A 27,612-nucleotide genomic window follows, 5' to 3' on the forward strand; every position below is an offset into this window, starting at 1 on the left:
GACCTCTACGCCCCGCCTATTGCCTCGCGGTCGTTCTCCCTCCTCGGCCGCTCGCCCCGCCCCCGTGGGGGCGCGCCCTGCGTGTTGGATTCTACTGGGTGACGCCTGCGCATCAGTCTCACTCCCTATTGTAGAAATTTTCTTCAGATGAACCGAGGAAAAGAAAGCAAAAATTTTGGGGTCGGGCGCACTGTTTTCATGTCGTCTTTTCCAGAGATAGAGTAACGTCTTTATCCTTATTTCTCAGGCAGGAGGAATTACAAAAAGGAACCAGAGAAAACCAGCCTGCCACTGACGCGTTTCCCAGCAACCGTTTCCACAGCAACCACGCGGCCAACAACGCTAAGCAGTCCCAAGAGAAGCAGAATATTTTCTTCCTGAAAAGGGGCTGCCACCACAGGGTCAAGGGAGATTATAAAAGGGAGAGATTTTTAGTTCCTAGATAAGTGAGCAAGAAAAGGAAAAAGGGGTGAAAGAAGGACAGCGTGATCGTGAGACAAAAGTTGTGTAGTTGTTAAGGAATTCTTTGGTGGCCATGGACCCACCCTGCACTTCTGAGAGTATTTATAACCTCATACCCAGTGACTTGAAGGAGCCGCCCCAGCCTCCTAGGTATGTGGGTAAGCAAAAGCGATGACTTCAGCCCAGAAAAAGAATTGTGACGCCTTTTAATGACTTGTCGGGATTGCATGTTATAGGACTTTTAAAATTAAAACATTTTTGTTTTAATGAAGTAACCTTGGGTGGCATCTTCTTAGGAACAGGTGGACAAATCTATTTAGCGTTTAATAATTCAGAGAAAATGTGAGCTGGGTCTGTAAGACGGTCATTTTATTGTCATAGTTCTCTGCTAGTACGTAATTACTGATCTAGTTGTAGGCAGTGTGGTGTACAGGGTGACATTTCATGTCGCTGAAAAAAGACGAATCAGTTTTATTAGTCCGTTTTAGGAAATTTGATGTTTAATTTTAGGAAGTCAGTGCTGCATTTGACCTCATAGTTTTTTCTTCTGTACTCTTTTGCCTCCGGTAATTGTCTAAATTAAATTCTTATTTGTTTCTAGGCCTCAGTAATTTAACAATGATGGTGAACTAGAGAGTATTTTTTAGGATTTTTTTCAGATCTTATGGATTAATGGAAGGGATATGGTTGGATGGATAAAGATTCAAAAATATAAAATTGAGAGAAATTCTTATGTCTTTGTTAGTCCCCTGAAAATCTCCAAAGCTCCAACATAATAAATGTCCCAGATATTCTGCCTTGTAGCTATTTCTTAAATTTTATTGAAATCCAAGGGGAGAAGAGGGCAGTCTCATTCCTCCTAGGAGTTCCTGTTTTCTGCTACTTACCTTGGTCTCTTGACTGATAAACATCACAGCCACTTTAAAAGAGCCAACACTCAGATGTACCTGCCTATTGCCGCACCCAGGAAGCTAGGGGAAGAATCTGAGTTCAAGGCGAGCCTGAACTACAAAGACAGACCCAAACAACCAAGAAATAAAAACAACTCTGAGCTAAAAATCAAGATTTACCAGTTATTTTGGAGACGTGGGATCAGTTTTCACTTGTTTTTTGATTTATAAAATAAGTGAAACAGATATCTCTAAGTTTCCCTCTAAATGTAATGATCAACTTTTCATTATTTGGGGTGGTAACAGCAAAGTGTAACTCTTCCCTTTTAACCTAAGTGAGTATGTAGCTTATATCCGAGCAATCAAGATACTGTACTTCCACTGCTTATCAGCTAGTCGAGGTTAGTAAAGAATGTAAATGCTGACACACTTGTGGCGTTTACAGTTTTCACATGACTTATGGGTGAATCAACTTTTGGTTCAAAATTCCTATAAACTACGTGATAGAACTACACGATAAACTTCTACCTTTCTGTAACACACTGAAAGAACCTGCCTTCTATGGAATACTGAATTTGAATGTTATGATATTTTATTAGTTCAGCATTCTGTTAATTGGTAAAGAGCTTTAATGCACCTGGGAACTTAAGGATTTATTTGTCCCCTGTTCTGTGTATAACAGTTAAGTATTCTTGCACATTAGAGTTACAATGTAAATTCCCTGGTTTATAAATAAGTACAAAAAGGACTGAGGATGAGAAGGAATAAAAGGGGTGCCCTAGATAACCCTGCTGTGGGAAGTCGGTTTCCCTGAGAGGGTTTTGACAAGATGCCACACATGTGAACTACTGATTTGATTTTTTTAAAGCATGATAAAACATTTCACCATTGTTCTTCACTGCACTACTACTTTGTTGCCGTTAGTATTCTCACTAATATACTTAACCACAAGAAAATATTTAAATGCACAGGTCCTGTTTGCATCACTGAAGTAGAATCTCGTTTCTTGGGGAGCTTGCCATAGCTTTGAAGCGTTGCAGAGGATGGCCTGCTGGCTGCGTTGTGTTGTCCCACACCTCAGAGTTAACAGTCTTCTTACATAGAATTAGAAACAAAGTGTTGATTCAGCACAGAATAATGTATTGTTTAAAACCCTAATGAAAGTTTCAAATAAATGAATGAGATATTTCAAAAATCAGTTTTCATCTTCTGCCATATAAATGAGGAGGACATAATATACAAATAGGGCTCTGACAACACGGAAACTGCAGCGGCCAAGTTCATCTGAGTCACTGTCTCTCAGCCAAATTTCTGTATGTAACACGCAGTGAAAACTGTCAACTGCCTCACTGGCATTCTACATACAAACCACTGGGGAAAGAGTGTGCCAATGAAATTTGGTGCCAAAGATGCACCAAATTTAAAATTAGATGCCAAAGAAATTTGCAGATAAGTGAACCTGTTCAGAACATTATTCAATTACAGAACAAGGTTTACCATCCTATGCAAAACAACTCTGTATTACATTGTGATATGAGAAGTCATTTTAAAATGCTAGGAACTTGGGTCGGTCTATTATATTTACCAGAATTCAGAATTTTAGGGTATAAGACTGCATTTTTATTTTACCCAGGACTTAGGAAAACAAAGTGTTAAGTTGATTTAGTTAAAAAAATATCTCAATATACGTGACTACTAGTAAGAAGAAACACAGATACAATGGCATCTGGTGCTGCCCACAGAAACATGTCTAACTCAGTAGTACTCTGACGTTCCAGACACTGTACTATGGTTTTCACAATCATTATCCATCCCCATGGGAACTCTATAGATGATTAGTATTGTTTTAATTTTATAGAAGAGAAAACTCAGGTCCAAAAAGTTGAGGCAGGTAAGATGTACAAGAGCTGAAAATAAAACAAGGCTGACAAGGCCCCAAACTGATCAGCTTGCAACTGCTCAAGTGAAAAGAAATGGGAGGAGTGCCTTCGCCTCAGTGGAGTGTTCACTTTCGGCTCCTGATAAGGCACTATGCATCAGATACTGTTTAGGATTCATACACTGTTTTCTTTTTTGTGCAGTAAGATATGTTATGATGAGACTACCAGAGAGAAAGAAAAGGATGACAGAAAAGTAAGATGTCATTACAAATGAACATCTCATGTGTGCTTGGGATTCTCGAATCTGTCTGATTCAGATTTGAATTGGCTATAAAGGAGTCCGTGATCCATAAAGGAAGCAATGTGACTCCAAGTCACAGAATCATGGGCAAAAGTTAAGTTGCAGTTGAGCAGAAGTACGATGCTCTTCATGGGGAGCCATAAATATACCTTCTCACGGTTTTTGGATGTTAAACACATTGTGGGTCAGCATTGGTGTCACCTGGAGTGTGCCATGTTTTACTGGTCTAAATTATTGAAGTGCCAGCATAACTTAAAGAAAGCAGTTTGAATGAATGTGTTGTTCTCTAATTTAACTGGATAGATTTTCTGCTATTTAGGTCAACACCATCCAGTAAAAATGAAATACAAAAGTTTCCTAAGTCATTTTTAAAAGAAAAAGAGACAAAATCAAAACTAACCTTAATAATTTACATTATTAGCCTGATATATCTACACTACTGTCATTTCATTATGTGGCACTAGCCCCAATACCCACAAGTATTGAACAGCAGAAATGAATATATTGACTGCATTGAAATTTACCATATTATTTTTTTCTCAATAGCTTATGAAAGATAATAATTATACTCAGTGGCACACACCTGCATTACTGGCTATAAATGAAGTACAGTCCATAACTGTGACAACCAACCAGTCTGGGAGTAGAATTTCATCTATTTTTGAAAAAATTAATTATTTTATATAGTCAAGAAGATGAGTTGTAAAAATCATTTCAATGTCTGTGAGTGAATTTATGCAGTGTCTAAATGAAAAATCTCTAGAAATAATTTGGAGGACTTTCTAACACAGTTCAAGCTCCAGAGTCAGTATTAATCTAAAATTGAATGCACATAATCACACACACACACACACACACACACACACACACACACACACACAGTTTCTCAGATATGTCATTCAAAATAAAGGAAAATCTGAAGTTCTTTTAGATTATCAGCACATTTGAGCAATGTTGCTTCTCTGTGTATTCTTTTTAAAGGTTATAAAATGGTTCACTATGTTGCAGTTGTTTGCAATAAAATAGTTATAATATGTCAGTTGGAGATGACAATTTTAGTTTCAAAATAAGACACCTCTAAGCCCAGTCTAAAATAAGTAAAAAAACAAATCAAGATATCTGATGAAATTACCTGCCTCATCTTTACAGTAAAACTGCACAAATTCAAAATGTAATGAAATATAGCTATTTAAAAGAGTAAGCTTTTTATATACTGACATTCAAAGGTATCACATTATATTATATTTAAGAAATAAAGTTGTCCATACACATGTACATATGTCCATGCAACAACAAGTAATGAAAAAGTGGACAAGACAGGTATATGGGATGGTTAGGAGGAAGGAAAGGAAAGGGGGAAATGATGTAATTATATTATAAATCTCAAAAAATAAAAAAGAAATAATTAAATGTATATAAGCAAGGTTAAGAATTTTTATGACAGTCTACTAGAGGGAAGAAAAGAATAAAAAAACTGGCAACAAATCAAAGTTGTAATTCATATAGATAAACACAAACTGAATTTATACTGTTTTGAGAATTTAAATTGTTTTGAGAAATGAAGGGAAGGGGATCGAGATTATAACTGATTTGTAATTAATTTGGAATAAAAATTGTTACATACAGAATAAAATATCAGAGTATTATGTAATCAATGAATATGTTTTTGATTTATATACTCATGAAAAGTATTGAATCACAAATTTTCGAAGGAGGTGGCTATAGATAGACACATCCTATTTCACATCAAAGGAAATTAGGTTATTGATAGTGATGCCTTCTCTGAAGGCTTCCTGAAGTTGTCTTATGATTCATTCATTTCCATAAAGTTCCCATTTACTGAGTTCATTGTTGAAGAAAGGCCTTATCGCATAGAAGTAGTTTGTTTTGCATACACATCTGTGTATCCACATATGCAGAGAATGCAAACTGATAAAGGTAGGCTACCTGGGATGAGTGAATTTATACAAGTATGATACTGGAAAAATTAAAAACCCCAACTTAGTAACAGATCAGGAAGAAAACAGATTACCCCAAATTCTTACATTCCTAAGATAAGGTTATATTTTGATGTATTTCCTTCCAACAATATTAGTGCAAACATTTTGATATTTTTGTAATTTGGATAGATGTTATACATATGATTTAATAACATTAACATCAAGTCCTGAGATTTTTCTAAAGCTATTGAGTATTCTACAAAAAAGAAATCTCTTTTAAATACTTTTAAAACAAAACAACAAAAAAAAAGTAAGATAGCTGAACTTCTGCTTCCAAGCAAGGATGAGATTTATTCTATCACCAGAAACAGCTAGGACACCAGGAAAAAAACACAGGAAACAAAGGTTTTCAAACACCGAACAGTGAACAGTACAGAGCAGCCTTTCCTGAGAGAAAGGAAAGGAATGAGACTGGCCTGCAGTTGTCCTAACAGACACTCTAGGGACATTTTCCTGGACAAAGCCCAGAGAACGGAAACAAAGCCCTTGACTATCCGAGAATCAAGAAGACAGTTTGGAGCTGGGGAGACAAAGCATTCACAGAATGGTGGGCCAGAGAGAAGAGGACTGCCCAGAGAGGGACAGAAAGCTACAGGAGATGTCCTCAAACACCTTGATTGATAGTGGATATGTGTGATGACATATAGCACCATGAAAATGACCCATAGCAAGCCCCAGTGACAGGGGATAAAGTTCACTCAGTCGTTGTGGCAAACTCGTTGCCTAAGTAGCAGCACAGAATCTCAAGTTGAAGACTTAACATCTTGCCGTAAAATGACCACTTTTTCTGACTACAACTGCAATCCAAAATCAAACTTAAGAAGTGTTAAAACAAACAAAAGGACAAAGTTAAAGAAAAGAAAAACAAAAGTCAGAAATTAACTGTAAAATTCACAATACCTGGCATCAAAACAACAGAAATGAACAGGCACGCAAAGAAGCAGGAAAATATATGATATAACCTAAAGAAAAGCTGCCAATCTAAATGGCTAGCAATGGCACAAATAAGAAAATTACTAGACAGAGGCATTTAAAGTAACTATTTTAAATATCATGTTTAATGATGTAGCAGGATGCAAGACTTAAGATATGGAGAGAGATGAAAGGGGGAAAGAAGATACAAGCCTGACGTCTGGATATGAAGAAGACCATGTCCAAAGTACAGACAGCACACGGAGAGGGGTTAGCAGCAGCAAAGGCAGCACACGGAGGGGGTTAGCAGCAGCACACGGAGAAGGTTAGCAGCAGCAAAGGTACTAATGAAGAAAGCAGATGAACCAGAAGACACAACAACAACACAAAATGAACAATGGGGATAGAGAAAAGAACACTGAATTGGCAAGCTAGGGATGGAAGTCAGCTCTGGTGGTGCACACCTTTAATCTGAAGGTCCCTGTGGTCCCAGGGATCAAAAACATGTCATCATACTTACTGATAAAGCCTTCTCCCGCTGATCCGTCTCACCAATCCACAAAAAAATACTCCAAAAAGCACATTAAAATTAAATGATACAAACATACAAAATAAAAGTAATTTTTGCATGGCTACAATTTCTATATAGTCTATGAGAAAATCCCTCTAAAAATTAAGATAAAAAAGTACAAAAGCAGGTTGATTCAGTAATCTCACTAGCACAAGCAGGCATTCCCTTCCTTACCACCCCATATGTGCCCCTCCCAAAGCTATGTGCTGGGAAGAAGAGGGTGACCTTCCCTGAGACAGGGAGGACAGTTCAAGAGTCTAGCTGCACTCTATCCGGTATACCACTCTGGTATACACAGAAGTATCAAGTTTTGTTTTTAAGGCTTGAAGTCATACGAAATATATTCTCCAACTATAGTGGAAACAAATTAGAAATCAATAGAAAAATAATTGGGAACCCTGAATCTATGAAAATTGAGCAAAGATAAGCAAACGTTCAAATGAAGACCATATAAAAGGTATTTGGAATGGCAGGAAAATGAAAGATATCCTTGTGTTCCCCACCTACACACCTTGGAAACAGTGTTGCTCTATGTAGCCCTGGGCCATCCTGAAACTCACTCTGTAGACCAGGCTGGCCTGGAACTCACAAATCTGCCTGCGTCTGCCCCCCAAGTGCTAAGATTAAGGGTGTGCCACGAAGCCTGATGAAAGAGGTCCTTTCAAAATATTTGGGATACAGCCAAGGCAGTGCTTGGAGGAAAATTTATATATTTAAACCCTCCAAAGATCTTAAAAGTTTGAAAGCAAATATATTTATAATTATACCTTAAGAATTTCTTAAAAAGCAAATTATATGTAAAGAAAGGAAAATAAATACTAAAGAACAGTGAAAAAAAAAACATTGAAATGAAAAATGAGTGACCATTAATAAAAACAGTAAAATTTGGGTTCACTGAGAAGATGATGAAACTGCTAGCAAGACTGACTGACTGGGGCTTGAGGGTAGGGAGAAATGCAATATTAAGGTCGTCAGTGAGTGAGGAGACATCCCAGTTGGTGCTCGTTGGATAATATGGAGGTAAACAGATACCTTTGCCCTGGTGGAGGCATAAAGTTATTGTGTAATTCAAATGCTGATTTCTGTACTCCGCATATCTGGTTGCAATCCTTGTTCTGAGAATCTCCTGTCTCAGTGTTGCATAAACTCTGCTCCCCACATGTCCTCTGATATGTCAATAAAGCATCATACAGCCAGTCACTGAGCAGGGGAGAGAAGACCAGCCGCAGTGCCTGCCAGCTAGGCAAGGAAGAGTTAGGGGAGGAAGTAGACAGTTCAGCCAGGAGATTGGGCTCTGGACAGATGTCCAGCGAAGACCAGCAGAGAGAACTCAGCAAAGAAAGTCACAAAGTGTATGCTGAGAGGAAACCAGATTAGTTTAGAGGATAAAGAAGAGTTAATGAGTTAATATTGCTTGTGATTGTGCTGTGAAGCTTGTTAAAATAATATAATAAAGTTTCAATTATTTGTGTAATAGCCAGGTTAAGAGAGAAACTGAGAAACAAACACAGTTTTATAAAATTAACTTTAACACCTTGGCACCTCTTTCAACCTAGAGTTTGTAAGCATAGTGGATAGAGTCAGATCATTCAGCCTTATGCCTATTCCCCATTATCAGTACAGGCATACCTAAATCAGAAATTTATGGCTGTTTTTAAACTTTCTTTAAGTATTTTTCACTAGAAATATAAATGCTACAATTTTATTTTTTGTTTTTTATTAATTTTTAAATTAATTAATTTTTTTATTAATTACAATTTATTCACTTTGGATTCCAGCTGTGGCCCCCTCCCTCGTCTCCTTCTAATCCCACTCTTTCTCCCTCTTCTCCTTCCTTGCCACTCCCACAGTCCACTGATAGGGGAGGTCCTCCTCCCTCTCCATCTGACCCTAGCCTATCAGGTCTCATCAGGACTGGTTGCAATGTCTTCCTCTGTGGCCTGGTAAGGTTGCTCCCCACTCAGGGGGAGGTGATCAAAGAGCCAGCTACTGAGTTCATATCAGAGACAGCCCCTGTTCCCATTACTAGGGAACCCACTTGGACGCTGAGCTGCCATGGGCTATATCTGTGCAGGGGTTCTAGGTTATCTCCATGCATGGTCCTTGGTTGGAGTAACAGTCTCAGAAAAGACCCCTGGGCCCAGAGTTTTTGGTTCTGCTGCTCTCCTTGTGGAGCTCCAGTCCCTCCAGGTCTCTCATCCCCCCCTTCTTTCAGAAGATTCCCTGGACTCTGCCCAAAGTTTGGCTATGAGTCTCAGCATCTTCTTTAATGCCCTGCTGGGCAGAGTCTTTCAGAGGCCCTCTGTGGTAGGCTCCTGTCCTGTTCCCTGTCTCCCTCTTCCAATGTCCATCCCATTTGCCTTTCTAAATGAAGAATTATAATCTTACCCAGGGTCCTCCTTCTTCCTTAGCTTCTTTAGGTGTACAGATTTTAAGTATGTTTATCCTATATTATATTTCTAATGCACTTATAAGTGACTATATACCTTGTGGTCTTTCTGCTTCTGGGATACCTCACTCAGGATGATCTTTTCTAGTTCCCACCATTTGCCTGCAAATTTCATAATTCTCTTGTTTTTAATTGCTGAGTAGTATTCCATTGTTTAAATGTACCACAATTTCTGTATCCATTCCTCCATTGAGGGACATCTGGGTTGATTCCAGATTCTGGCTATTACGAATAAAGCTGCTATGAACATGGTTGAGCAAATGTTCTTATTGTATACTTGAATGCTACAATTTAAATTTTTTAATTTCAGGTATACATCAGTGTTTAGAGCATCTATAAAAGATGACCTGAAGAAATTCAAAACTGCAATGAAAACTATGGGGCCTGCAAAAGTTGAACTACCCTCCCCAAAGGAGTTTCTAAAGAAACATTCTAAGGAAAAAATGCTACCACCTAGTAGGTTTAATCACTTAATGTTTTAACTATTAGAATTGTTGGCAGGTAATTTATCTACCATTATTTTACTGTCAATGAATATTAAATATAAAGAAGTAACAGCAACTTTACTTCATGGTAAGTGGAGCTTGGGAGACCAGGAGAAAGTAGAAATAGAAATAGAAAAAGAGTGGCAGCTGTTTATATAAAGAACTAAAGAAGTTAAAAAGCAATAAATCAAGTAATCCAATTAAAAAATGGGGTAAGGAGCTAAACAGAGAATTCTCTGCAGAGGAATATAGAATGGCAGAGAAACACCTAAAGACATGCTCAATATCCTTAGCCATCAGGGAGATGCAAATCAAAATGACCCTGAGATTTCACCTTACACCCATCAGAATGGCTAAGATGAATAACTCAAGTGACAACACATGCTGGAGAGGTTGTGGAGAAAGGGGAACCTTCCTCCATTGCTGGTGGGGATGTAAACTGGTACAACCACTTTGGAAGTCAATATGGCACTTTCTCAGACAATTAGGAATAGTGCTTCCTCAAGACCCAGCTATACCACTCCTAGGCATATACCCAAAATTTGCTCAGGTACACAACAAAGACATTTGCTCAACCGTATTTGTAGCAGCTTTATTTGTAATAGCCAGAACATGGAAACAACCCAGATGTCCCTCAACGGAGGAACAGATACAGAAATTGTGGTATTTTTACACAATGGAATACTACTCAGCAATCAAAAATGAGAAAATCATGAAATTTGCAGGCAAATGGTGGGATCTAGAAAAGATCATTCTAAGTGAGGTATCCTAGAAGCAGAAAGACACACATGGTATATACTCACTCATATAGTCCTATAAGATATGATAAACATAATGAAATCTATACACCTAAAGAAGATAAACAAGAAAGAGGACCCAGGGTAAGATGATCAATCCTCACTTAGAAAGATAAATGGGATGAACATTGGACATAGGAGAAAACAAGCAACAGGACAGGAGCCTAAGACAAAGGGCCTCTGAAAGACTCTACCCAGCAGTGTATCAAAGCAGATACTAAGACTCATAACCAAAACTTCAGCAGAGTGCAGGGAATCATATGAAAGAAGGGGGAATTAGTATGACATGGAAAGGATATAAGACCAAATATATCTGGGCACAGGGTCTTTTCTGAGACTGACACTCCACCAAGGGCCATGTATAGATATAACCTAGAACCTTTGCTCAGATGAAGCCCGTGGTAGCTCAATAACCAACTGGTTTCCCATAGTAAGGGGAACAGGGACTATTTCTGACAGGAACTCAATGGCAGGCTCTTTGACCTCCCCACCCCTCAAGGGAGGAGCAGTCCTGCTAGGCCACAGAGGAGGACTTTGCAGCCATCCTAAAGATACCTGATAAAACAGGGTCAGATGAAAGGGGAGGAGGTCCTCCCCAATCAGTGGACTTGGAAAGGGGCAGGAAGGAGATGAGGGAGGGAAAGAGGGTTTGGGGAGGGAATGAGGAAACAGGATACAGCTGGGATACAGAGTTAATAAAATGTAACTAATAATAAAAAAATTAAAATTAAAATTAAAAAAAGGGAAAAAAAAGAGTGGCAGCTGTTAACTTGCCTCCATGCAGACCAGAGGTGGGCAAACATCTTGAGCTACTTCTGGGCCACCTCCAACACCACATGCTTCAGTATCTTATCTCCTGGCTTGTATCTTTACTACTAAGCATTTATAAGAAGGGGGTTAGCACCTCAGGTACAGTGTTTGGTTAATGGGCAAGATTACCCTCATCTTGACTACACGTTTTTTTCTAGGAGATGAAAATTACAGTGGTCATTACCAGTTGTTGAACTAATATCCGACTTGAATTAGAGACTGATCTAATTACTTCTTTTTATCTAAACAGTAACATTCACATTGTAAGGTACTGGATCTATGGATTCAATATATGAATTCTGAAGGGACATAAGCTCCAAGAAGAGGTTAATCCAACACATAGACTTTTGACAAAAATTACACTTTTTTTCCTGAAAATAGAAGTAGTATAATCTCCCTTGTAACAGGCCTCTGGACCTTAGTACCACCGACTCCATATGATGGAAGTACTATTCAGGCTGTAAAACTCAGTATGTAGACAGTGCCACTTGCCAAAACTAAAACAAAGGCTTAATCCATCAAAGTCCATAGTTCTTGGGAAACTCTCTAAATGTACTTTAGTTCTGCTTCTGGCTAACTGCTTTTGTTTACTGAAGTACATCAACCCAGAACATAATTTTTGTAATTAAAAGTTCGCCCTGAGAAAGTCTCAGGGATACAGTGGGATCCCAAATACCCAGCATTATTACTGGCTAGCTAATGAAGACTTTCTGCTGGTTAACCTATGTCCGAGTATCCCCCATTCTAGTTAATGCCCTACAACATCACTAAGCAAACAGAGTCACCTAGTGCAGAGGTGAATAATGTCTGACCATAATGATTATGGTACAGTTAAAACTGGAGTAGGCCTTGACAAAAGAGTAATTGTCTTAGTTTTTAGAAAGAAATTTAGAATGCAGAAGCCATGTTAATGTGATAATATGAAAATGTTGGCTGGAATTGTTAAACTGAAAAGGTTGTGTTAGACAAAACAATTTTATCTGATATCATAAAGAGTGTAAACAGAGATAAAAGAAAAGGCCTGGCAGTTGCTTTCTTAAAGATGGTGAAACACTATGAAGGAAGGAATAGGGGATTTGGGTCATATTGGTAACATGTTACTGGTTAATCTGTGCATTGAGTACACAGCAATTATTCATTGTAATAACAAAAGTGTCTGTGAAAATATCCACAGATCATTGAGCTTCCAATGTAAAGTTTTATTAATTTACTTGATGACTTTGTTATCATTTTCTCTTGTAAAACATAATTCTGGATAATACTGATAGCATGCTAAAATTTTCTGTAGTTTTTATGTACGCTAGTGACCTATCATTATAGTCCACTTACTAGACCTCTTTGTTATACTGTTTTCAACATCTTTTATTTATTTTAATTTTTATTTATTGACATGGACTCTGATGCCCGCTTTTCTATAGCTTTTACATTTTCTTTTTTTATTTGCAACATCTTTTTATTATTTTCTTTTATTACTGTTATTATTATCATCATTATTATTAATTACAATTTTTCACTTGGATTTATACAATTGGATTCCAGCTGTGGCCCCCTCCCTCATTTCCTCCCAATCCTACCCTCCCTGCCACTTCTCCCCTATGCCCCTCCCCTAGTCCACTGATAGGGGAGGTCCTTCTCCCTTTCCATCTGACCCTAGCCTATCAAGTCTTATCAGAATGGCTGCATTGTTTTCCTCTATGGCCTGGCAAGGCTGCATCCCCCAGGGGGAGGTGATCAGAGAGCCTGCCACTGAGTTCATGTCAGAGACAGCCTCTTTGATCACATTGCACTTAATTTTATATTTTGATTATTTATACTTTTGTTTTTAAATACTTTTATAGAGATATGGTTGGCAAATGCTAGACAAATGATACATAATTGATGTACACAAACCAATAAAATTGTGGATATGCATAGTTGTTTTACCTGAAGTATTTGCATATATTGTTAATGAAAACCTCAATCCAGTAGTAAACATCTGGATGTCCTGAATGGTGTTAGTAACAATGTTTACTTTTGAGCATTAACCATTAAATGTTATGTTTAACAGAAAAAAAGTTTAATAAGCGTCTTTCCAAGATGCCTGCAGTGCCCTTGAGGACTGATCATCCAGTCATGGGAATACAGAGTGGGAAAAACTTCATAAACACAAATGCAGCTGATGTCATCGTGGGCGTAGCCAAAAAGCCCAAGCCAATTTATGTTGACAGAAGAACTGGAGATAAGCATGATCTTGAAACTTCAGGACTACTCCCCAAGTACATCAATAAAAAGGTAGCCCTTGATTTGTTAGTAAGAGATCTGAGATTCCAAAGTCTCACAGAGCTCCAGATTTTCTCTATGAGATTGATACACAGGTTGCTCATTCCCGCTGTCTGCAGACTGTGCGCAGTTCACATCAAAAGCGTGACTTCTATCTTCCCCAATTTTAGTTATTAATGTATTTAATAAGTCAATCGACAGTCTCTGAAAAGTATTAAATATTGGTGAGATCAAAATGTCACTAAAGGTCTTAACATAGTCATTCACCTATATGACCTTGAGAGCAGAATGAGAACGGAGCCACGGAAGCTTCAGAGTTACCCATCCTGTCACTCTCTCTGAACTAAACCATGTCACAATTTTAGTGAAAATGAATTGATTTGATTTGAGTTTCGGTAAAGCACTGAAAGCACGGGAAAGTTATTAGGTAACTGATTTTTACCTGAAAAGGTGTTCCTCAGTGAGGGACATGATTTTATTTGCTAATTAAACTTAAGTTTAATTGTTAAGAAAAAAAAGCCTCTTAAGTCAAAAGCTTACAAAGAAAAAAATATACAAATCCTACTCTATTTTATAAAAGTGTCTGTGAACACATACTAAAATAAGCTGCAAAGTCTTAAATGTTAATAATAGTAAGTTGTGGCCAGAAATAGAAAAGGAATAGAAGGAAGAAAGAGGAGCTTGAGGAATGGAGAGAGAGAAGAAAAGGGGGGGGAGGAAAGGAAAGAGGAAAAGAAGGGGGAAAGAGGAGAAGGGAGGGGAGGGAAGAGGAGGAAAGGGAAGGTCTGACTGAATAGTGAGTAGCCTAGGTAGCCTAGGTGTGCAGTGACCTACTGCACCAGCATGATTGCAGAAATGAAGGCCACCTTCAGAGCCCAGGGCCCCACTCTCTGAGAAGTTCTCTCACCCAGCAGGCTAAGAGCACTCTGGAAGAACTGGGGCTCTGGTTGTTGGTCACATGCTGATGAACATTACTAAGGCTTCTCAGGATCCCTCCACCATGGTTCTTCTCACATCATCGGGACAAGTGGACTCCTTCAAGCCACTTCCAACCCATTACTGATCTGTTGTTGAATTTTTTTAAAATCCCTTCTTTCCTCTGGTGGTTATGTCAGCAACTGCTGCTCATGTCGCCTCTCCTCTGGGCTGTTTCTGTGTATGCTGGCCATGTCAATCCATTTTCTTTCTGAACAGAAAAAAGGCTGAAGTGTCCATCGCAGAAACAGAAGATAGCAGACGGATCCACTACCAGGGGCAGCACACACTTACTGTCTCCCTGCTGTTGCTCCTCCCAGACTTAGTACTCAGCTCTCACTATCCAGAGTTAAGTCTTTAAAAAATAATCTATGTTTAATAAAGAAGATAGGCAGCATCTCAGTTTGGTTTCTTTGCTGTGATAAGACATCATGACCACAAACAGCCTAGGGAGGAAAGGGTTTATTTCATCTTACATCTTATAGTCAATCGTGGAAGGATCAGAGTAGGAACTCAACACCTGGAGACAGAAGCTGATACAGAGGCTATAGAGGGGTGCTGCTTACCGGCTTGCTCCCCATGTTTGGCTCAATATGCATCATTGGCCTAGCATGGCACCACCCACAGTGAGCCGAGCCCTCCCACATCAACCATTAACCAAGAGAATGCCCCCACAGACTTGTTTAGAAAGCAATTTGATGAATGCATTCTCAATTGAGGTTCCCTCTTCCCAGATGAGTGTAGCTTGTCTCAAGTCAACAATAACAAGAAAAAACAACAACATACAAGCAAACAAAAAACTAACCAGCACCAGATGGTAAAGGGAGTACAGTTTGGGAAAAAGCAAGTAGACTACTTCTTGTTTTTTTAAGTTCTAAATGAATTATATGTCATTTGTGCCTTGAGATTGTTGAGATAAACTAAAAGATGAATGAGTATATCATTTCAAATTCCGACTTGGCACTAGCTACCTTTCGGATCTGTGACAAGCCACTGGATTGACCATTAGGGGCACAGTGAGCCTTAAATGACACTAAGTACCTGACTATATCTGACGCCTAATAAAAGAGCCACAAAAAACAGACGTTATCATAGTGACAAGATTCATCAGCTTCCAGCCACTTAGCTTGTATACACTTAAGATCACTAAAGCTTTTGCTCATTTGTCAGATTTTTCTTCTCAAATGTAGTACACTGGCCCCTTTTTTGAACATAATATGCCAAACATAATCAAACCTTTAAAAAAATATTCTTATTATGGGGCGGGGCTATGTGCATGTGCCATGGCTCACATGCTGAAGTCAGGGGACAGATTTGTAAGAATAGTTGTGAACAGTTTCCATGACTACCAGATCCCTCACTGCCACTTCCTCAGAGACACCTTTTTGACCCTCTTAGCCCTTATTTACGTCAAAGCCTGCTCACATGTTACTTTGTGCTTTCTCCTTGGTGTTACAGGGGGGTTGGTTTCAGAACCTTTGTGGGTACCAAATGTTCATGGCCTTCATATGAATGGCTCAGTAGATGTGAGTGATATACATAACCTCCTGTGGGCTTTATATTATTTCTAGGTTTCTTACCACAAACAATATAAATACTATTAGGGTAACACACTGGTATACCATGCTGCTTAGGGAAGAATAACAAGGGGGAAACTCTTGTTACGTGTTCAATACAGGTGTAGTTTAGATTTTTTTAGGTTTACTTTTATGTGTACAAGTATTTTATGTGTACAAGTGTTTTGCCTACATGTATCTCTGCACACCATGTGTAGGCCTAGTGCCTGTGAAGGCCAGAAAAGGGTGTTAGGTCCCCTGAAACTGGAGTTACAGGTGGTGGTAAGCTGCAGTGTGAGTGCTTGGAATAAAACTCAGGTCCTTAAGAATAGACACTGGTGATAGTCAGAAGAGAAAAAATAAATTGTGTGTGTGTGTGTGCGTGCGTGCGCACGTGCGTATTTTAAGGTCAGAGGACAACCTGTAGGAGTCAGTTCTCTGCTTTCACCATGTGTGTCCAGGGACTGAACTCATATCATCAGATTTGGTAGCAAGCACTTTTCCCCACTGAGCCAACTTTCTGGTCTACCATCTCATTTCAGAAGACCCGGAGGAACTCACTCTCACTTGCAGAGGAGGGGCCATGACTGAATTTTGCTAATTTGCTTAGTGTTGGTTTGTTGTGTCTTTTTTCTCCAGTATTTAAGACAAAATTGCTTGTGTGCTCACACATAGAAGGCTGCATACAAGAAACTGATTAGGTTTTTTTTCCTGAAATATTCTCACAGGATTACGGCATCACGCCTGAATACATATGTAAGCGAAATGAGGATGTGAAGAAAGCCCAAGAAGAGTACAATAATTGTATTCAGGAGAACCTTGAGAAAGCAGCCCTGAAGAGGCTTTCTGACGAAGAGAGGGAGGCCGTTCTGCAGGTGGGCTTTCAGGGTCCCTCCCCTCTAGCCCCTCTCCTCCCAGCAGTCCCACTGTTGAAGCCGGCTGCGGCTGCCATCACAACCGACTCTTTGGGTTCTAGCAAAGTAAAGCTTAGTTTTCGGAAAGAGAAAGGAAAGAAAAAAAAAAAAACCTGTAATACAGATTTTTGTAAAATACTTTGTTTCTAAGTTGGTGAATATCACTTGTAAGGAAGCCTACTTTAGGGGGCTGGAGAGATGGCTCAGTGGTTAAGAGCACTGTCTGTTCTTCCAGAGGATCTGGGTTCAATTCCCAGAACCCACATGATAGCTCTGACACCTTCATACCATCACCCGCTGTACTCTTCTGCCATCTTCAAGAACTGAAATAAGGATTCTTTTTTATATATTTATTTTGAAAGCCTTTTACAAGACAGTACCCAGTGATCGCACTAGGCAAGAAGACTTGTCTGGGGAGACAGTTCAGTGAAGAGCTGTCCAATAAATGTGTGTACATAAAATAGGGACTGTGGTAATACAAGTTTGTAGTCCTGGACCCCTATGCCAACATGGAAGACACCGGTGGACAGGAGAGACCCTGGAAGCTCATGAGCCAGTTAGCGTGGAAATACAAAACACACTATCTCAAATAAGGTAGAAGGCAAGGACCAACACCCGAGGTTGTCCTCTGACATCCACACAGGCATTATAGCTCACACATGCCCATACTCATACAATGCAAACACACACAGACACATACTACAAAAACTCTTTGTCTTATCAATAACTATTAAAAATTGATCATATGCCATTATAGATTATTAACATTTAATGAATGTCATCATAAGCACCATTAAAAATCTATTAAATGTCCATTTTGTACAGTTAAGAGGTTAGCACAAATGGTATGAGATATAATATTTGCTCTAGAGTATGCTATAGAGTGTGATTGCTGAGCTGTATGACACTCTGGAGAGACAGCAGTGTGTGTCTGTGGGTGTGTGGGTCTCAAGTGTAAGACCATCCCAAGACAGTAGTCAGCCAAAAGATATAGCTCTTAACTGGAGTCCCAAAGTGCAGACAGAGACGCACCAAGACACCAGGAGCAGTTAAAGGGCAAGGGTGCCTCTGTTGGGGAGGTGACATGATGAAGTGCTGAAAGTACACAGGTGTGGCATTGAGGTGTGGGGCTGTGGACATAGCAGGCAGGAAATGGGGAATTACAGGTCATTTAGGGGAGGGCTAGCCCATTATTTTTCAATCATTACTTGGCTTCAGGAACCACATGCCTCCACAAAAACCAGACCACCATGCCTGCGTAACTGCGTGATGCTGGAAAGTGGGAGTGGGAGGGGCTTCCAGAGAGGGCAACGGCTTTTCCCTCCTGTATGTTTTGGCTGTAGTGGAGAAACAGTCTTTACCTTTCTCTTCCTCTTCTGGTCACCTGGAGAACCTCCCTTTGATGCAGCAATGGCAAAATAGTGAATCCTTCATGGAATGCTTCATCACTAGCCAGACAATTTCTGTCCTACTGACAAGTAGTAGGCCTTGTTTCCCACCCAGCTCAAAGCTGCAGAGCTCTGTGGAACTGTGGTTGTATGCCCTGAGCTCCTTCTTCATACAGTAACAGTATGTTCCATTAAACCTAGAAGGGACCATCTGAGCTAATGATTCCAAACACCCCAGTCTACATATGAGGAGGTTAAATGCAAATATAATAAGCAGAGCCATCTGTACATCCATCCATTCCTTCATTTCTGGACATCTATGTGTTTATGGGCAAGATTATAACACACAAAATAAACACAGTCCCTACTCTAGTGAACTCCTACTCTTGCCTTTGGCCACATAATATCAAGCTGATGAGCCAGGGCTGAAGTCTCATCTAAGGAACCTCAGGCTAGTGTTTTTCCCAACACAGACAAGATGGGTAAAAGGGAAGTTGTATGACTCTGAGCTCCAGTGGAGAAAGAGAAGGCAGACTCAGCTGAGGTTTGGAAGGGAGTTTGGGAAGGAACTGTAGGCAGAAGTAGAGGAAAGGGAACCAGCAAGGCCCTGAGACCTCCAAGACTAGGGACAAGGAAGTGCAGCAGCATCTATAGGAGTGAAGGACTGTGAAGGTGGGGACAAAGGATGGCCAGTGTACTTAAGGTGCTGGAGACACCTCACAGTACAGATAAACACAGTTGGAAGTTTCTCATAAGTGCACAAGGCAAGGGTCTAGAGGCCCAACACTTCTCCCCTTCTTTAAACCCAGAGGACAGAAGGACCAAAAGCAGAAAGACAAAAAGCAGGATCAGCAGCACTCTAGCTGTATCAGAAGGCAGGCAGGAAAGGCAGAGTGTTGGGAGCAAGTGGATGGAGGGACAGGAAATGGAAAGCATTTCTTATGTATCATGGCTGGCTACTTGAATTTTTACAACATTCAGTACAAAAACGGGAAAAAGAAAAATGAAAAGTAAAAAACAGACAGGAGAAATTTTTTGTTGCTCCAGTGGATAAAAGATCATTTTATATGCTAAAGTAAATAAAAGGTTTAAAAACAGCAAAGAGGCTGCATCAACATGATACAAAATTATGTTGAGTTTCCATCATTAGCTGTTGACTATGATCCAAACACTGTTGTATATTTTTGAAGTTAAAAGAAAAGTACCCTTCAAAAAGAAATCCACAGGGAGAAAAATGTGCTTCTGGGACCGCAAGTAATAAGAAAATATTCCGCAACTCACTTGAAAATGCTTTGATATTTGAAAGTGTATAAATGTATACATTTTCTCTCCGTGGTAGGCACCCCTGTGGCGCACTGTGGAAACATGTCCAGATTTCCTAATGAAAGACCAAGGAAAGCAGAGTTCCTTTGAGGACTTTTCTTCAGGACACATCTCATGTGCTATTAAAAGCTGCGCTGACCCACCTCCCCCTGTGAGAGAGTTAAACCTGAGTGACTGTGGCCTCTGCCTTTCGCCATCCAGGTCTTTGCTTTGATCTGACTCAATAAAGGGCCAAATCACTTGTCCTATTTCACTTGTCACTATCTTATTTAGTGAATCCTATCTTCCAATTGCTTTATGTAAATACAGAATTAAATCACTGAAACTTCATTTTTCCCCAAATGATTCTACTTCCTATGATGTTATCATTATATAAGATACTTCTAATCCTTTGTTTTTCTCATTTATTTGTTTAGCAAAATACTTATACAAATTACTGGGTATCACTGTGACACTTTACATAAATGCACTTAATGTGCTTTGATCATATCACCCCTTCATTGCCTTCTCATGTCTCCTCTTCCTCCTACTGAGCTCCTCCTCTTTCTATTTCCTCATCTTCTTGTTACCAGTGTCTAAAGTTAGCATACATTGTGATGGGATTCAGTACGAATTTCTTGCATATGTGGCCTTACACTCTGTTCTAGTTGGTTCCCCCTCCCCTGTTGGCTGCTCCCATCCTCCCTGACCTGTTCTGGTCAGTCCCATTCTCCACAAACAGTCCTCCCTTCAGCTTTCATGCCAAATAGTTCTAGTACCCTCTCTTTTTGCTGCCCTGCTTAAGATCTCCTCCTTTCCTCTCCCCTCTTAAGAATCTTCACTGGTGTTTATGACTCTCTCACACACACACACGAATTCATTTGCAACACATGCATATACACATGCATAATTTTATGTCTATGTCCTCTTTATGAGGGAAAATGTGATATTTGTCCTTAAAATTGTGTTTTATTTCACCTCTACAATTTTTTTTCCTAAAAAAAAAAAGTTGACTTTTTTCTTTAAGGCTGAAAATGTCTGTACATGTATTCATGTACCCATTTTCCTTATCCGTTGGTCTGCTGACAGACATTTGAACTTGTTTCCTTTCCTAGCTATTGTGAATATTATATCAATAGACATGGAAATGTAAACATTTCTGTAGCATGTTGGCTGTGAGTTCTGCTGGTACCTAAACAGGAGTGAAATAGCTGGGTCATGTATATTTTTATTTTTACAGAAACTCCTATAGCAACTTCCATAACTGACTGTACCAGTTCATAGTCCTACCAACAGCTTATAAAAATTTCTTTCCCCCACCTCCTCACCAGCATTTGTTGTCATTTATGTTTTTGATGACAGTTGTTCGACCAGGGGTGAGATGGGATTTCAAAGTGGTTTTATTCTGCATTTCATTGATGACTGGAGATACTGAACAGTTTTTGGTATCAGCCAGCTTTTGTTATTTCTTCTTTTGAGAACTATTTGTTCAGTTTCTTAGCCAGTTTGGGATGATGTGTGCTTGGTTTTGATCCCTATTCTGAAAGCTGTCTCTTCCTATGCTAATTATTTCCTTTGCTCTGAAGAAGCCTTTTGTGCATATTAATTTTATCTCCCATGTGAGGGAGTTTTGCCAGCATGTACACCACACACATGCCTGGGGCCTGCAGAGGCCAGACAGTGTTGGATCCTCTGCAACTGAGTTACATATACTTATTGGCTTCTGTGTGGAAGATGGGAATCATACCATGGAAGAGTAGCCAATGCTCTTAACCTTTGAGCCCTCTCTCCAGGCCCTTAAGAAACCCTTTAACCCCAGGTAATCCTGTTTGTCAATTTTGGGATACATTCCCTACACTACTGAAGCTCTTTACAGAAAGCCCTTGCCTGTGCTGATGTTTTCAGGTATTTCCCCTGTACTTCTCTCCAGCCATTTCAAAGCTTCAGGTCCTACATTTAAATCGCTTTGATCCATTTTGAAATGGTTTGAATAACTTCATTCTTCTATGTGTGGAAATTCCATTTTCTCAGCACCATATTTTGAAGAAACAGTCTCTCTTTCAGTGTATACTTTCAACACTTTTGTCAAGAATTAGATGGTTATATCTCTGTGGGTTTCTTTCTGCGTCCTCTATTCTAATCTAGCTACATGTATGCTTTTGAGCCGGTACCATACTGTTACTATGGCACTGTAACATAATATGAGATCATGTACTGAGATTCCTCCAGCATCGCTCTTTCTGATAAGAATTGTTTTGGCTATTCAAGGCTTTGAAAATTGGAAACAGACACTTTTATGTTCGGAGGTGGAGGCAGAATCAGTTGAAAAAGTCCTATTATTCCCCAGCTTTATACTGCTGCTGAGTTTATATTGAAAAAATAGATGTTCACCAGGTCTTCTTTCACTTCGGTGGCTTTCCTCTTCTCTTCAGGGATCTCTGCTGGCTACACATAGCTTTTCAGCCTGTGCTCTGGACAGCTGTCTCGCCCTGTAGATCCATCTTGGATGGTATCCCTGGGGTGGCTGATTTTCTAGCTGGAGATGTCTCCCAAATGTGGAGATGCCTCTCAAATACCTTGGGAGTATGAGAAGCAACTACAGCACTGACATTTGTCAAGCAGAAACTGTCTTTATACTTGTAAAAACTCTTGAGTACTAACTGCCATGCTGGAGGGATGCAGCTGTTGGGGATGTAGCCTGTGCTTTCAATGTTAGCTCTCTGGGGCTGTGTGATAGTGCAGGTTGGTAATTAAGGTCCTGAGGTTGGTCAAACTAAGAGCTATCTGACTGCAGGGTTATTCTCTGTTGATGAGATCTGCTCCTGGCCTCCAGGGTCAGATTATCCTTCCCCATGCACTCCCTGGACCAGCTTCCTGTTGCCTACAGCCTGGGCTTGTCAGCAGCCAGCCTGCTGCTTTCTACTTCTGTCTCCCAGCTTTCCTACACCCTGAGGCTGTGGCAGGCCTAACTGAACTCTTAGTTCCCACACCTCAAAAAAGCTTGGATTTTAATATGTGCTTGCTCAAGATGCTACCTGCTGGCTATCCTTAGTCACCCAGAGTGACACTGTGGGATTTCTCACCGTCTCACCCAAATCCACAGCTGGAATTGCAGCTTGTAAATGCTGCTTTGGGCATGTCCTGATGGTGGGACTGCCTGTCTCCTGTGTGGCTCACCTTTTAGAAATGGCTTCTGCTTCCTCTCACCCTACATGACCCAGCTTGGCTTTCTCCTTAGTCACGTAGCAACTGTCATTGCCTCTGCTGCTTTGGGGCATGCTTTTACTTCCTTTGTGGATTTACGAAGCTCACTCTTTCTATGTTTAAAATGGAATATACTTTGTGTGTGTGTGTGTGTGTGTGTGTGTGTGTGTGTGTGTGTGTGCGCGCGCGCGCATGCATATGCACACACAAGTGCTTGAGCACTCAAAAACTCATATAAGAGGAGGTCAGAGGTCAAAATCTGGGGGTGACTTCTTCTGTCACTGTCTACCGGATTTTTTGAGAATGGGTCTCTCACCTGAACCTGGAGTTTACCAGTTCAGCTGACTGATCTGCAAGCTCCTGGTATATCTTCTTCATGCACAGGACTGGAATTACTGAAATGATCTATGTTCACAATGAATAAAAAGGCCTAGTTTATAAATTTTCACCGAATGAATTCAATTAGTAGTTTAAGACGTGTAGTCAGTGGAGCCCCCTGGTGCACTGTGAAGAGAAGTGTAACTAGGCAAAGATGGTAAAGGCATTTATAGCTCCTAAGAGATCATTAATTTTGCATTTGTTGATTTCAGAGACCATAAAGCATTAACTACACGTTATTAAATTAGCATGTGTTCCATGTTTGGTGACATTTCAGCCATGTCTAGAATACATTAACAGGAAGTACGTGGAAGATTGTTTGTTCTTCGTTTTATATTGAAAAGATATATAAAGGGTCATTGTAAAACTGAATTTTGGTATTTTTTTTCTTACAATAACATTTTATCAAATAAAATATGAATATGCCAGTCAAAATCCAGGCTTCTGGTGTGACTTCTGTGTTGAAGAATAAAGACAAAACAGAAAATTCTGTTTTGGGGAAGAAGTAAAATTGGGGGTGGGAGTGGGGGTGGTCCAGTTGATAGTGTTTACCTTGTGAGCAGAGGGACCTGAGCTCGATCCCAGAACCCATCCAAACACGCAGGCGTGGTGACATGCTGTGATTCTTCCCAGCAGCAGTAAGGAAGAAACAGGCCAGTCCTGGGGGCTTGCTGGCCAGCTGGCCTAACTCTTTAAGTGCTGAGCCTCCAGGCCAATGAGACCCTGCCTGCAAAGAGGTGAGGTCAAGGTCCTGAAAAGAACATGTGAGATTGTCTGCTAGCTTCCACTGACTTGTGCACACACACACCATGTACACTAAAAAATATTCATGTGCACACAGATATATACTATGCGTTAGAAAGAAAAACTTTTCTAATAAAATTATGGAAAATATTTCCAAAACCAACTTTTACCTGGGACTATCAATTTTCAGGTTGTTTTTTTTTTTTTTTTTTTTTTTTTTTACAAAGCAGTTGCTATAAATGTGGTTCTACAATGCTCATAACTCTGCATTTACATATGAGATACTAAAACAAGTTACAGATAACACTGACGGTAAAGAGGCTCAGCAAGGACAGAGCAAACAACAGGGGGCAGGACTTGGCTTCTCTACAGTGTTTTCTGTCACTATGGACAAGCCCTGGATCATTGTGTTATAATTTGTAAAGTTCTTTTCAACAGCCCTTTTCACCAACTCACTCCTCATTACTGGTAACTTTGTTATCATTTCCTTTTGCAGTGTACGAGCTATTTCAAGGTTTCTTTCCCATTTGCAGGGGCTGAAGAAGAACTGGGAGGAGGTGCACAAAGAGTTCCAGTCCCTCTCAGTCTTCATAGATTCCATACCAAAGAAGATTCGCAAGCAGAAGCTGGAAGAAGAAATGAAGCAGCTGGAACACGACATCAGCATCATTGAGAAGCACAAGGTCATCTACATTGCCAACAAGTGAGTGGGTGTTGAGAACAGAACCAGAAGACAGGACAACAAACAAACACCCCATGAAGGACATCAGACTAAACCTACTCTTCTCAAAGAGGACTATGAAGAGAATAAAAAGTTTTCACTGAAAATGTAGGCCATGTTGAAAGAATAATTGGATTATTTGCTTGTTCAAGGGAACACGTTCTCCTCCAGTATCACAGTGCTGCTCATAAACAAACCATTAAAGTTGGAAGGTGAATGCTAGGGTCTGCATTCTATAATGTCAGTCCCGGTATTGCTGAGTACTGGTTTCACATTAACATTAATTTTAGACTTTGAAACATAAAAACATTTAGCATTTCTGTTTGGTTGGGTTTTTTTTGGTGGGGGAGGGTCTTCATGGGTGACTCCGAGAGCACAGTGTAGGACACCATGCATGTCAGTAGCACGTGACTCCTGCTACTAAGGGGCTTCCTGTGTGTCGCTTCTAAACTCTAAAAATTTGAAACAAATTCTCGGGGGTCCAGTGTTATTTGTAATTATTTCTAACTCTAAATATTTTCTGTATCTTCATACTATGCATGACAAAAGGTTTATTTAAAGATAGGAAAATTAAGAAAATTCGTGAAAGGCTCAGTGAGAATGCACCCATGTGACAGACTGGCCATTCCAGACAGGCCAGGAATGTAGCACAGTAGCAGGCACCTGAAAGATCACTGCGAGTAAGGGAGGGAGCAACAGGACACAGGTGAAGGAGGCAGGGGTGACTCGTGGAGTCTCAGCACACCACAAAGGGTGTGAATGAACAAAAACAAGAGAAAAGGCAAAATTCCAGTATCCTGATTTCAAAGCCTGTGATATTCTGAGTTAGTCGGTGATTCACTACGAGTACTTCACTAAGCTACGTCTGCTTCCATCTGGGTCCAGTGTAAACATCAATTTTTTTTTAGTCCAGAGCTATTTTTTAAAGATTACACAGCTTATTAAACAACAAATTTATGCACCTAAAGATGTCTTCCACTCAAAATAATAAATCAATTGCATACTGAAGAAAGAAATTACTTTTTAATGGATTTTAAGTGAGGAAACCTGGTTGGCATCAGTACTGCAAACAGCCTGAGAAATATAGCTTATATTATTTTCACTGGGTTTTTAAACACGGGAAAAATATGACAGTCCTTTTGAAACATTTTACATGCAAAGAATTTGAGACATCATTAAAAAGCTTGTATACTCATGAAGAGAATGTTTTTATGTCACTATTTCTGAAATTTCAGCAAGGTTTGTTTATGAACTTCCTAATTCTTTATTAATCAAGGGCAAGTGTAAAATAAGGGATGGTGCATGACAAATACAAAAGATGTTACCTGGTAAATAACCACTTGTCCACCTAAGATCTGCAATAATAAACCCCAAAGGAACTAATAAGCATAATAGAAACCCAGTCTGTATTGTAAACAAATCAATAGGAACCCTTTACAAACATTCAGAACCCCAGACATAAGGAGCAGGCTGGTTCTACCTTAACTAGAGACCAAACAACCATGAACTAGTCAGCCTACCAATACTGTTTTCAACCAGTACTGTCTGAGCCACCAATTACAAATTGCTTTAACAAACCAATCTTAACCAAGAAAGAGAAGTTTCTCATTTACAGCACTACTTGTGTGAATGAGGGAGGAAGAACTGTGTCTTCTCTGCCACAGTTAAGGTTAAGATGTTTGGGTCAGTATTTTGCTAATGAATTACTTACCATGAAGATTCATTTTCAAATACTTCAAAATCAGTAGCAATACAAAAATTGCTATGAATTCTGATGATTTCTCCCTTAGGAATGTTCTACTCCAAAGTCATGAGTGGGAGTAATCTTAAATGAGGGTTATGATTGAGGCAGTCTTAAATGTTGAAGAGATTTAAAAAACAAAAACAAAACAAACAACAAAAAACAAACCTGTGGTTTTTAACAGATAAAGGTTTTCTTTTGGGTCTGTCTTAACTTCTGTAGTTGTTCATTTAAAAATTATGAACAGTTTCCATTTCCCAGAATGTTGTCTCAGATGAATTTGTCACCTTGTCATATCCTGCCTTCCTACAGAAGTATCTTCCACCATGTTCAGGAAGGGTCTTCCTGCCATGGGCTCTCAACTTTTGGTAGTTGTGATGCAATCATTACCGATCCACATGCAATCATGGCCATGCTATCAGCCAAAGGAGGGACAGACACCTGCCTCAGACAGTTGGCTAGTGAGTAGTCAGAATCTTGCCCTTACCTGTGAATTAAGAGACTCAGACTCAGAGACTATGATTACTGAGGAGTGCATACCTGTTTAAATGCCCACACTGAATTAAATCCCAGCCCTTTGGATGGAGAAATTAGGATAGGGAACAAGGGTAGGCATGTAAACACACATACATTCACCCACACACACAGGCCTGCAAGGCTTATGTCATGGCACACATACAGAAGACAGAGGACAAACTTTCTGCAGTCATTTCTGTTCCTCTACCATGTGGGCCCTAGGAATTGAACTCATGTCATCAGTCTTGCAGAAAGTAATTCTGCCCACTGAGCCATCTTTCCTGTCCGTGGGATGGGCTTTACAGCAAACCTGCAGACCTTCCAATCAGTATCTTTTTCGCACCATTACTGACTTGA

At 39.8% G+C, this 27,612-nt stretch overlaps 2 protein-coding genes across 3 annotated transcripts in view; one reads left to right on the forward strand and one right to left on the reverse strand.

The window, feature by feature from the left end:
• Nucleotides 1-27,612, reverse strand: part of Thnsl1 (threonine synthase like 1) — a 65,512-nt gene that overhangs the window by 7,605 nt on the left and 30,295 nt on the right. The gene's annotated exons all lie outside the window — the stretch shown is intronic.
• Enkur (enkurin, TRPC channel interacting protein) lies at nucleotides 175-26,189 on the forward strand. Of its 2 annotated transcripts, none has more exons than XM_055593700.1 (5): nucleotides 175-612; nucleotides 9,776-9,921; nucleotides 13,605-13,828; nucleotides 17,076-17,222; nucleotides 19,989-20,255. In XM_055593700.1, exons 1-5 carry the CDS (start codon nucleotides 536-538, stop codon nucleotides 20,184-20,186), a joined length of 792 nt encoding a protein of 263 aa, XP_055449675.1. In that variant the 5' UTR covers nucleotides 175-535; the 3' UTR covers nucleotides 20,187-20,255. The 2 variants fall into 2 exon arrangements, with proteins under 2 accessions (XP_055449675.1, XP_055449676.1); XM_055593701.1 differs by lacking the exon at nucleotides 19,989-20,255 and adding an exon at nucleotides 24,811-26,189 and having other exon boundaries at nucleotides 176-612.

The sequence above is a fragment of the Psammomys obesus genome, unplaced genomic scaffold (genome assembly GCF_907164565.1).
Source record: "Psammomys obesus unplaced genomic scaffold, mPsaObe1.curated_primary_1811, whole genome shotgun sequence".
Lineage (NCBI taxonomy): Eukaryota > Metazoa > Chordata > Mammalia > Rodentia > Muridae > Psammomys > Psammomys obesus.